Below are 12,779 nucleotides of genomic sequence, written 5' to 3' on the forward strand. Positions count from 1 at the left end.
ATCAGGCCCCAGGGTGGCAGTTTTGTACTAATGGCAACTATTTGAAGAGTAGAGGAGGAATGATCATGTCCAGTATTTCCTGAGATGGAGACTCGAGCAGAATACATAAGAATAGAGTGGAAGAGTTGACAATAACTAGCGAAGAAGAGAGGGAGGATGGGAAAATGAAAAGGAATATGGGGGACTGAATCTTAAGAGGATGGTGGGGGATGGGGAATAGAAAACAGACTGAGGAGGTTGGCATGCAAATGTGATATATGGTTGCAAATAAAAAGGTGTGAGAGTATGAGAATGAGGGACCAGAGACTGAAACAGAAGGTTAATGAAATGTAGAGGGAGGAAGATTGAGAGACCTCAACCTATAGGTCAATGATGTAAAGTAATAGCGCCAATGTCTGTTACATGTCATAATGAAAGATAAATGTGCATGAAAGAATTTTCTGTTCTGCCAAAAGCCATGACAAACAAATATGACATCATGGCAAAAATAGTCAGAGTAACTCTAAAGAGAGCAATGGGCCAAAAGAGAGAGTGAAAGAGATTAAATATTCACATATTCATTCCAGAATCATAAATTCTTCAGTATTTCATATACCTTCATGTGTTTTTTACAAACACCTTTTAACAGAGCTTAAAGGTATAGGCCTAGTTCACCCAAAAATGAAAATTCAGACATCATTTGCTCACCCTCATGTTGTTGCAAACCTGTATGACTTTCTTTCTTCTGTGGAACACAAAACGAGATGTTAGGCAAAATCTTGGCCTCAGTCACCATCACTTTCATTGAATGGAATTTCACTGAGGATGTTAAACATTCTGCTTATCTCCTTTGAACCTAAAGTCATACAGGATTGGATTTTTTGGTGAACTATCACTTTCTTAGTTAATATTGGGGTTACTCTGTTTTAATGTTTGTAAGGTGGAAAGTAACAATACACTGTAGGTCTACAGATTTTACAGAATAGCTGTTGAGGTCAGGCTTTCCGCCATGGAAAATTTTAGAACTTTGCAATTAAGCAAAATTGTTTATATACAATATTCAAGCACACAAATGAGTCCAAAGGTGTGTCCAGGTTTGTGGTTCCAATTAGCTTTATTAGGCTTGAAGTAACACAGAAAAGGGAACAATAAGTCTACAGTTTAAGCATTGATTAAAGCTGCATTCAGCCAAGTAACTATATTGGGTCACAGGAACCCAACTCTGTAATCTAAGACTACACATGGAAACATTAGAAGCCTTTCTTAAGTAACCTTATATGTTAGCTGCTATATAAATAAATTTCCACTGAAGACAAGGTAATCCTGAATCAGCTATACATTCATTTGTATATCTTGTTAACATTGAGGAAGAAACCTCTTCACATGTTTATTATTCATTTAACACTTCTCTGAGCAGTAAGTCCAATTAAGACCAAGGCATAATAGGCAGAAAGGTTTCTACAACTGCTATCAGAATTGCCAGAAATAACCTACTGTTTTCCATCAACACTGCTGCAGTTACCCTTTAAAAAAAATATACTGCTAACCTCCAAACATTGAACGTGTTGTTATTTATTATAGGACAGATATGAGCCCAATTCATAACTTAGAGTCATATTTTGATGACTAAGGTCATTTATCTAATGAGCATTGAGGTTAAGCTGGGAGCAACTACTATACAGTAATTATATAATTATACTGTACAGTATATAATCCATAATTATTTCAAATACTTTACATTGTAAGCAGTTTTTAAACAGTATATTTAAATGGTAGGCCAAGGTTGCTATACAGACTGGTGAACATATTCCCAATGTTGGTTTTTAAGGGTTTTTTAAATATTTTTAAAAGCAAAATCCAAAGTAAACATCTTTATCACTATAAACTATGTTGCTTGCTTCAACACTTTCCTGATAAGCCTGGGGACTTTAGATCAGCAGGCCTCTCTTAATTTGCTAACTGGACAGAGTGAGTTTAGCCTCTGGCCTCTCCAAGAGACCACTCCTCTGGGATATCTATGGCATTTCCCATCCCACTTATCCCACTTAGCTACTGGAACACAGACCCTTACTCATGTAAACAAATGCTGGCATCCATAATACAGTCACCAATACATAAACATTATTCATTTCAGTTTTTCTTCATTCTGCCTCACTGAAGAATCTTAAAAGATCTTAGTAGAACCTTGTCTTATTTTGTAGAGGGTCGTTAATCAATATATAATCTCCTCTTTTCTCAGGACCATACTATAAATACATTCTTTTCCTGATTCATCAGTTACTTACAGGTCACAAGTAACTACACTCACCACTAAAAAAATTTAAGTAATTCCAGGATTGCTCAGATTGTTTCAAAATCTAATGAGACAGCATTTCAAGGGATCACAGGTGCATTACCAACACAAAGGCTTTTCCAATATGTAGGCAATGTAAATGCTGCCTCCTAATATACCATTTTTTTTTTTTTTTTTTTTTACCAGATTCAAAGCAGCATCATATCCTTTGCAGAGAAGGCAATCCCTGAATGCACTGTGATGCACTCACAATGAAATTCATCGAAGATAATGAACGAGGCGAGGAAAATGTTTATTATAAATAAACATATTTAAACACTGTAAAGAATCAATACAAATGCTCAAAAATGTATTATTTTACACAAAATGTGGTTCTATGTATTTTTCAGCTTATTAGAGTATCACACTGTTAGCTTAGCAACATGCTAACGTCAAACTTTTGAAATCAATTGCAAGTCAAGTCTGCAGTGGGGAGTGCAATTTGTGTGGCATAGTCAGGAAAATAACTGTCATGATCCTGTCTGGACTGCCCTCTCTTGTCTGTCTAAGTTTTGTGCATTTTTGGTCTTTGTCTTGTGTTGAGCACATAGCTTCGTTTGTGTTTGTGTCAGTCATGTCCCGACTCTGCCTCCTTGTTTCCCCTCACCACACCTCCTTGTCTAGTGCTCGTTTCCTCAATTGTTGTGACCTGTTTCTCATGTGTTTCCCTCAGTATATATTGTGCCTTACCTCATGTCTTTTCTAGTTTGTTCCATGAGTTCATGTCTTTAATCAGTTTGTGTTACTCTTTGGTTGGTCTTGTATCTGTTCTTGTGTATTACTAAAGTTGGTTATTTTGGTTATTGTTGTTTTCTCCCTCAAGAGTTTTATTCGTTTTTTGAACTATTTTGATTAAAAGCCCATTTGGCTCGCCATTCATTTGGGTCCTCATTTCCCTCAGTGTTTCGTAACAATAACGCCCTTTTTACCCAAAGAAATAAGAAAATTGCAAGCAGTTCACAGCTAAAGAACAATGAAGTTGAGCCAGAACAATGCCATGGCAACTAAGCAGGCCTGGGCTGCTGACTTCTGCAGCAGCTGTCTATAAAACCTCTTTTAAAAGCATTCTGTGTTTGATGTTGGCAGGAAATGTAAGCGCATTGTAGTTCTAGCGGGAAGACTAGCAGCTGTACATCATTGCACCATTAGCTAGGCAACTCCTAGCCAATCACATGTAAGCCATTGCTTTATAAATCTGCTCACAATCTATCACATTGCTGTTTCAGTGTGCTAACACGGCAACCTCCACCACCCCACCACAACCAGTTGAGTCCTGTCCTGCACGGGGGTAGGCTCCTCGCCCCTGCCTCCTATCTTCGGCAGGATATGACGGTTCTGAGTACAACTTCTTCGGACCGCCAGACGGGGCTTACGCCAAAGAGAGACTTTACATATCTGTTTTATATCCATCAAATAATTGTCATCTTAAATTTCACTCAAGTCTGCGAGTCTTCCTGAGAGAACTGCCTTTTATACATGGTCTCAAGTTATGATTCCATCTGACAGACCACAGAGGCTTGAGTAAGCTTCATAGCTTTATTGGAATTTTACTCCACTGTAAACGCTAATTTGTGCAATTGAGAGGTGCCAGATCTAGGACATCCAGTCACATGTGTCCCATCTCAGTGATACTTCTGAAACAGTCACTTTGATTTTTTTTTGCTGCAATAATCTTAAAATAATCTAAAATAATACAGTTGTTAGTCTAACTAAAGCCCATGCTCTTGGTTGATGAGATAGCATCTGCTTACACTGGATTTAGGTATGGGTGACATGTGTGACATCTTGCACATTAACACCCCCCCCCCCCCCCAGTCAACAACTTTGGTTTCACCCTGGGCACCATACAAGCTAGAACTGCTACTGTTTGTAGGAATGTTCAGGAATGCAGGCTGTTATTTGATTTATTCTCCCCTCTGCTATTTTCCAATCTGAGGTGATTAAAGCCCTCAGGCAAAGCCAAACTTGTGTTGTGTAAACCATAACCCAAAACACACAACAAACTTGCTCATTTTTTACCTCATTTGGCCTCAAAGGCACAAGAGGTACTTTTATCTTTCATCAGTGTCAAGATTCATGAAATGGAAGGTCTTAATTTTTTCAACGCAAAAAATATTTAAAATAGAAGAGTCATAAGGTACTGCTAGCCACATTAAAGGGGTAAAACAGCAACGTCACAACTATGGTAAACATTTGCATCGGATTGCACAATTTAAGAAATGAGAAGCACCCTAGGAGTTGATGTGTTGTTGTGGAGGCATTCTTGTTTCCTCGCTCCTCGAGCCTGTGACTAGGAAACCATTCAAAGTATATATAAATATAAATAAATGTTATAAATATATGAGAAAAAAAAAAAAACTTGACTAATATTATAAGTTAACCTCAAGAAAATATTAAAATCATGAAAAAAGGCATGTCTTGACCCCTTTAAGGTTTTTTTACATTATATATTTCAATGGTGCAAAAGGACTCTTTTGTCCTTTTGCCTTGAGGGAGTCATGGTCAGAACTGCAAAGCATGGAGGGGAAACCTGCAAACAGTGTGAGGCACCCTACAATTGGTTGAGCATTGATATCACTGACTTAGTTGTTAAAAGGAGTTCAAACACATGCTAGTGCGCAAACAACCTGACCTCCTGAAGCACAAGGCAACTGTGAGTCATTAGTGAGGTGTGATAAAGACCGCCTTGTAACCACACACCTTTAACTGCATCATGTAATTCACCACCTTGGAGGTGCATGTGTGTAATTTGGGACGAATCCTGAAAGCTGCATCACTGAAGAACGTAAAGGTTTCTACAATAGACCATCAGTGCTCAAATATTTGTCAAGAAATACTTTTACAGGTTTACCAAAATATATATTAATTCTTGTTTTAAGATTTTGTATATGAAGGAAGGAATGAAATGTGAAAATCATGCCTCCGTGGTCAAAGCAAAACTCATTTGACATTCTTATGATGTACTGTAGGAACTGGAATGGAAAGAAAAAAAATTAAACTGCATAAGACTGGCCAAGACTACATAAGAGCATAATAGAAAGAGGGGGTTTGCACCATGTTTATTTGCCAAACCTTTTGCCAAGGACAAAACATGAAAGTTACCTACACAAGGGCTAGGCATTTTCCAAGAAACAACAGAGCTTCTCTCTAGAAGATTGAGTTAATGATCCATGAGGTGAATTGAGAGTGAAAGTATCTACTCATACTCTAGAAACAAAAAGACTTTAGAAAATGACAAAGTTAGATGCATTATTGATGCTCTAGGTGGATCCTTCACAAACTATTGGAAAATGACTGACAGCAGAGGTAGAATCAGAATCCTAAATCGCCATTTGAGCAACCTTGAGTAAAGCAGGCTGACATATTGAGCATCTGGGCATTCTGTAGCTGTCTGGAATAGCATGAGAGTGAAGAACACAAAGTAAAATGCCATATGCTTATGTTTCGAGAAAAGCTTATGAGTAGAGCCATTCATACTTTTTCCACTGATGCTCATTCAAAATCTCTGCATTAGACCAGTGTATTGTAAACAATAATTATTACTTTTAAGGTGGTAGTTTAAGGATTAGGATATGTTTTCAAAACATAACTGTGCCAACAAACTAGTGCTTCGGAGGTCAGTTTATGTTTGCAGCATCAGTATACAGTACTTAGGAAAATCCCATAGGTCTTTTGAAGCAATGAAGAGAATAAGTGTATGCATTCTCTTTTAAAATCAATGAAGCACCTGGGACAAAGCAAACACTGAAGCTAAAAATCTCGTCATTTACAGCTGAGGAGTTTAATTACTGATCTAGCACTCTAAAACATTCCTGTGGTAAACCAACTACCATAAAATCAAATAAGCCCCGCAAAAAGTACTCAGCTTAACAAGCCACATTTATCTGTTAAAGAGTTGTGACATGCTTTTTATTTGTGCAAGATGGATTACAAATATAAATTGTTGCCTTATTGCAGTGAATAATATTACAAGCATATTTTATGATGTTATTTATGCCAGATTGGACAAGCTGCATAAAACGTAATATAATGTAACCATGGTGATACAGTATTTTTCAAGTCATCAAATGGTAAATCGGTAACATTGAAGTATATATACAGTATATTGCACTACAGATAAAATTACACAGGAAATAATTAATTAAGCTGTCAAACAAGTTTTTTATTATGATTTAACACCAACTCTTATGGTATTTCTGCTGAGAAACATTTATACACAATCTCTCAACCACTATAATAGTAATGTTCAATTAAATCTCTTTATTTCAGCATATATAAACATTGCAAGTCCACAGAGAGCAGAAAAGTCCATGGAAAGCAATAACACCAGCCCTGCAAGATGCTATATAGTTCTCCAGAAAAACAACGTAATGTAAATAGATTAAAATAAAAAAAGAAATAAAACAAAAGCTACAAGCAAAGGTCGATTAAGGTTCATGTTTTCATCAGCTCACCCCAAAATTCCCAGTTCTGTTGAGTTGTACAGAACAGTGTTCTAGTAAGGTGATAACTCAGCATTCTTAGCAGATGTTCATTAGTGGTAACATGAGAAGATTGCACCTTGAGGCTCTTAAATCATGCATAAACCTATGCTCTAACAGCATGGAAATGTAAACACCTGAGCCACACTGAACCTGAGCTCTGTTACCTTTCTTAAAGTAACAGAGTGAGATGATGAGTAACTAGGTGAAATTCTTAGAAAGACAACAAGGTTCAGCCTCTGTCACTATGGAAAGACAAAGGTGTGGGTTGTTCGACTTTTCCAAGCACTAACAATTCCATATTCACTCTGTGAAAATGTTTAATGGCAGAGGCTCAATCCCTCTTTGTCTAAAGGGTGGTGAAATCGCCTTCAAGTGTCACAAATTGGGCTGTTCATCATAACCTCCTACATTGTTCATTGGAAAGAATTCTGCCACGCCTTCACAGTTTCCTATCAATTCCAGTCCAGTCACATCCCTCAGGAGTTGCCTTTGCCTGCCTAAAGCTTTGGATGAGAGCAATGCATTTTTGCAAATATGAGAATAATATGTTATGGCTTACAACCAAAACGATAAGTTAAGTAAACCATATTTTTTTTTTTTTTTTTAGCAATTATCCTTATAATCTTTGAATACATAGACCGAATATGACTCGTGAGTTATCTTGGACTCTACACACCCACACCACACAGCAAATAGTATAGCTGCTAAAATCTATGAGGAAATAAAGGACCATTTACCAACATCTACTTCTGAAGAACTACTGAGTGGCATGTGAAAAGGCTGCCTGGGAATAATTCTGATCATATGTCCACTAAAACTGACAATTCAAGTCTTGGGTTGGCACAGGTATGTAGCTGCATACTGAGTGATTTTACTGAGAAATGCAATCCTCCAACTGGAACCATAAGCCAGACCAAAGCTAAAGATAGTTTGGCAGCATTTTATGTGGAAAAATGTCAATAAGTGGAATTGGATTTTTCCTATTCAGCAGCTGTATATATGTCTGCAGTTTGACCACACAGCAATGCTGCTATGCTGCAAAACAATGCTGCAGAACATCAACAATGCAACACTATTAATCAACCTCTTGTCCTAAACTTAACAGCTTAAGTAAAAGACCCAATTATTAGTAGTCAATGATGATTAAAGGGACAGTTCATCCCAAAATTAAAATTCTGTCATTGTTTAATCATCCTCATGTTGTTCCAAACCCATATGGCTTTCTTTCTTCTGTGTAACTCCAAAGGAGAAGTTTGGCAAAAATGTCCAAGTTGTTCTCTTCCATATAATGAAAGTGGATGGGGAAAAGGGGCTGTCAAGCTCCAAAAAGGACAAAAAAGCCATTCTTATGACTCATGCACTAAATTACAAGTCTTTTGAAGCCATATGAGAGCTTTGTGTGAGGAACACAATGAAAAGTAAGATGTTATTCACTAAAAATCTTGCTTTACAGCCATGATCACTTTCACTGTACGGAAAAGAGCAGCTGTGACATTCTGCTATAAATAACTCCTTTTGTTTTCCACGTAAGGAAAAAAAAAATAACACAGGTTTGAAATAATGACTGAATTTTAATTTTTGAGTGAACTATTCCTTTAAGTTATACAGTACATACAGTAATGCTAACCTTTGCGAACAGAAAATTTGCAGCAAAACTTTGCAGGCCTTATCTAACTACTTATTTTCAGCTTCTGCTTATGGGCTATTTTCAGTTATATACAGCAAGTGATTTGACATGTCAAATGCCAGTGTGAAATACAGAATTGTAAAACCTTCACCATGACTGCTTTTCAGCCGTTTGAGCTGTCAGCAGATTGCACAAGGCTGCGCATGAATGGGCCTGATTGGCTTGTACAGGCTAAAGCGCCAGCGACTGTTTCTGAGCATGTTTCCATGGTGATTAAGCATGTGGAAAAACAGAATGGGTGCTGCCTGGATCATTTTGGCAGCCACTGACGGGGCATTTGTGAGAATTAGCCTGTACCTGCTGAAATTCAGCAGAGGCGATGATCCTGTTGATCTAACAAATGTGAGTTGCCAAGATCTGACACAGGAAGCACACTGCATGACTATAGAACTGTCAGATCATTGTACTTCAGTTACTTATATGAGTGATGTGGGTGAAGAGGCAAATAAGTTAGTTTAGCCCAAAGGGTTAGGTTAAATACTAATCTTGGCATATAAATTTGTTTAAACTGTATTCAGTTTGAGTCAGAGAGTATATACACATTTGTGTGTTCAGTGTAACTCTGAATGTGATTCTAAACATTTCTTCCAAAGTACGTTTACAGTTGAAGTCCAAAAAGAAATGATAATCATAAAGAGATAGTACACACAAAAATGACAATTCTGACAACATTTACTCCATGGAAAACAATAGGACTTGTTAGGCAGATTTTAAGCCTTAGTCGCCATTCACCTTTATTGCATGTTATTTCCAAACAATGAAAGTGGTGACCGAGGTTAACATTCTGCCTAACATCTTTTGTGCTCCATGGAAGAGAGAAAGTCATATGGGTTTGGAACAACATGAGTGTTCATTTTTGGGTGAAGTAGCCCTTTAACATGTGATAATTAAAGTAACAACAAATGCTGAACAAATGCTTGACAAGTAAGCTGATATGCAGCTAATGCATTAATAAATGAATACCTGTAATTACTGTTATCTTTGCAATATGTTGCAAATGCACATTAGAGGCCAACAAAAGATGACATCATGGTCGGGTGAGTGACTAGTAATTATAGGTTATTAACTTCTTTTCTAAATGAATAAGAGCGTGTGTATTCAGTTTCAGAAAAATGTGTCTCTAATCATGCGGTTGCTCCACTCAAGTGCAAACCACCATGCAAACTACTACTCTCCACAGAGGCCAGAAAGTGATGCAGAATATATGACATCATGGTTCAAAGTCACAAATGAAAGGGACTGGTTGGTTTTCTTACATCATTCGTCCCAAAATACGCACATGCACACGTATGCACGCAAAATAAGAAACAGGAAAAATCCTTTTAATCACTTTATAGGCCAATAATGGGTTCTCTTTTTTAGAACATGTAGCCATCAGTTTTGTGTGTGTGTTTATTTTTTTATAAATGGGCTTATGTGGACAATTGGGCTAATTTGCATACAGGCAAACACCAAGGGGAAGAGCACAATATATCAAGAGGAACATACAGTGTCCAAACCATGTATGCTCTTAAATTTCAATGTCTAAACATGCACAAGTGATGAAGAAATAAAAAAACAATTACTGCCAGAATACATGACCATAAAAACAATGAAATTATGAAAAATTATGATAATATTAATGATAAAGAAAAATAAAGGATGCAAAATAAACCTTAAAATAACCATTAGATAAAGTTATTTATGTTCTTGCCAACCAAAAATCTCACTGCAACGTCCTGGGAAGGTTAGCTTGTGGTTATAAAAAAGAAACCTAAATAGAACGTTCCTAGAACGTTAGGAGTTGGTTCTCAAAAACTAGCAAGCAACTGCCACTTCCAAAGCTGGATTAAAAAGAACAACAACAATAAAATATAATGCGCAGTCTTTGTTTGTGGCTCAAAACCTAGTAATCTGCCTACCAAGACAACACTCAAGTCTACAAACTCGTCTGCACGCGCTTTTATGGTGCCCAAAATGCAGCACGCACCTATGATGAAAAGTGGTCTATGTAGGCAGCTCACTAGGTTTTGAGACACAGCCAATATGCAATAATTACTGTACCAGTTAGTGGATGCTCGGGGGTTCAGGATGTCTTCTTTAGCAGTCAGTAGAGACAGGCTGTACGTGTCCAAGTTAATCGCGTGCATCCTGACGCTGGAGTTTGTTAATGTACTCCACGAGACCAGTTCACTTCAACAAACGCTCTTTAATACGGGAAGTTCCCTTATCCAGATAGTTGCATTCAAAGACTTGTGAGTTTTAAATGCAATCTTTCACTTCTGTAAGTCAAGAACAGCTGACAAAGTGGAGGCGCACACTCACTAATGGTGTAACTGCATCAGTTCTGCTGGAAAACAACTTCATGAAGAGGAATCTCTCCAAAGAGCTCCACCTCCTGCTCTGAAAAAAAAAAAAGAAGAAAAAGAAAAAAAAAAGAAAAGAAAAAAAAAACACTGTTGTTGCACAATTTCAGTTATCTTGGTTGCTTGTAATACGCATACGGCCCAATTTATGCGCCATCTATGGGAACATCATTTAATCTAAACTAGTTTTAATATATTTTACACACGATGACACATTTCTAAATGAATTTATGGGCATTCTTGTTGAGTCAGGTCATGAGATGTTCAAATGCCTTTGCACGTTTTATGCTGGATATGTTTTCATTTTCACAAGATTTTTTGTTTTTGTTTTTGCACACCCTACTAGCAATCGTTGGTTCCCAAAACGTTCAGAGCTCTAAGGGAATATGCCTTCAACAGCAATTGTGGCATAATGTTGATTACCTTAAAAATGTATTTTGACTCGTCCCTCCTTTTCTTTCAAAAAAAGCAAAAGTCTGGGTTGCAGTTTGGCACTTACAATGGAAGTGAATGGGGGCCAATCCGTAAACATTAAAATACTCACTGTTTCAAAAGTATAGCCACAAGACGTAAACAATATGCGTGTTAACGTGATTTTAGTGTGATAAAATCACTTACTAAACGTATAAACTGTGTAAATTTTATCCAATTTTGCAACTTTGTTGCCATGACGATGTAATGCTGTAAACCCTAAAATGACTGCAAAAATAATAATAATTACATAATAAAAACTACTCAAATAAAAACTTTACAGCTCCAATAATACTTTAGTCTAATAGAAACATTAATATAAGTGCTTTTATAAAATGATAAGCTTCATATTTCTGCCTTTAAACCCTCAAAAAAAAAAAAAAATTGTCCCCATTCATTTCCATTGTAAGTGCCTCATTGTAACCTTGGTTTTTGCTTCTTCTTTTTTTAAAGCAAAAAAAGTATGAGCCAAAATACATTTTTGTGACATTCAACATTATTCCACAAATGCTATCAACTGAGCTTAACTTGTATTGAACCTGGAATATTCCTTTAAAGTTCTCCCAAAAATGAAAATTGTCTCTTTATTGACTCACCCTCATGCCATCCCAGATATTTATGACGTTCTTTCTTCTGCAGAACACAAATTACGATTTTTAGAAGAATATTTCAGCTCTGTAGGTCCATATAATGTAAGTGAATGGTGAGCAGAACTGGGAAGCTCATAATAACAGCAAAAAAAGTAAGCCATACGACTCCAGTGGTTTAATCCATGTCTTCTGAAGTGATCCAATTGATTTTGTGTGAGAACAGACCAAAATATAACTTTTTTTCACTGTACATCTTGCCATTGCAGTCTCTAGGCATGATCATGATTTGAAGCTCGATTACATGCATGAAATCATGATTGCCAAGGAGACTGCTGATGTCAAGGTTTATCAGAATCAGAATCAGAATCAGAATGAGCTTTATTGCCAAGTATGCTTACACATACAAGGAATTTGTCTTGGTGACATCTGTTATCTGTTATATACAGTGCAAAATACGTTTTTTTTTTTTTTCGTTTTTTTTTTCGTTTTTTTTCTTCAGAGGAATGAAATGGCAGAAGAGGTTGGATGTTTTGGATAAATATAAAAAAGACTAAACTGTGTAGTGCACATAGTTATTGCTCAATGGGGCAGTTTAATTGTTCATGAGATCGATAGCCTGAGGGAAAAAACTGTTCCTTGACTGACGGTTCTGGTGCTCAGTGCTCAGTGCTCTGTAGCGTCGGCCAGAAGGCAACAGTTCAAAAAGGTAATGGGCAGGGTGAGTGGGGTCCAGAGTGATTTTCCAGTCTTTTTCCTCACTCTGGAAGTGTATAGATCTTGAAGGGGGGGGGGAGGGGGGGGGCAGGGGGCAACCAATAATCCTTTCAGCAGTCCAAACTCTCCTTTGTAGTCTTCTGATGTCTGATTTCGTAGCTGAACCAAACCAGACAG

The 12,779-nt window shown here is 37.1% G+C and overlaps 1 protein-coding gene across 2 annotated transcripts in view; it reads right to left on the reverse strand.

Moving 5' to 3' along the window:
* The window catches only part of LOC127434840 (drebrin-like protein B), a 44,218-nt gene extending 33,393 nt beyond the window's left edge, over positions 1-10,825 (reverse strand). Inside the window, exon 1 of one of the 2 annotated variants that reach the window (XM_051687861.1) lies at positions 10,526-10,824. In XM_051687861.1, coding sequence (XP_051543821.1) covers positions 10,526-10,611 — 86 coding nt within the window. In that variant the 5' untranslated portion in view covers positions 10,612-10,824. Of the gene's footprint in view, positions 1-10,525 lie in introns of both variants that reach the window. The other variant, XM_051687867.1, reaches the window with a different exon arrangement.
* Between the last annotated feature and the right edge of the window lie 1,954 nt (positions 10,826-12,779).

The sequence above is a fragment of the Myxocyprinus asiaticus genome, chromosome 4 (assembly GCF_019703515.2).
Source record: "Myxocyprinus asiaticus isolate MX2 ecotype Aquarium Trade chromosome 4, UBuf_Myxa_2, whole genome shotgun sequence".
Lineage (NCBI taxonomy): Eukaryota > Metazoa > Chordata > Actinopteri > Cypriniformes > Catostomidae > Myxocyprinus > Myxocyprinus asiaticus.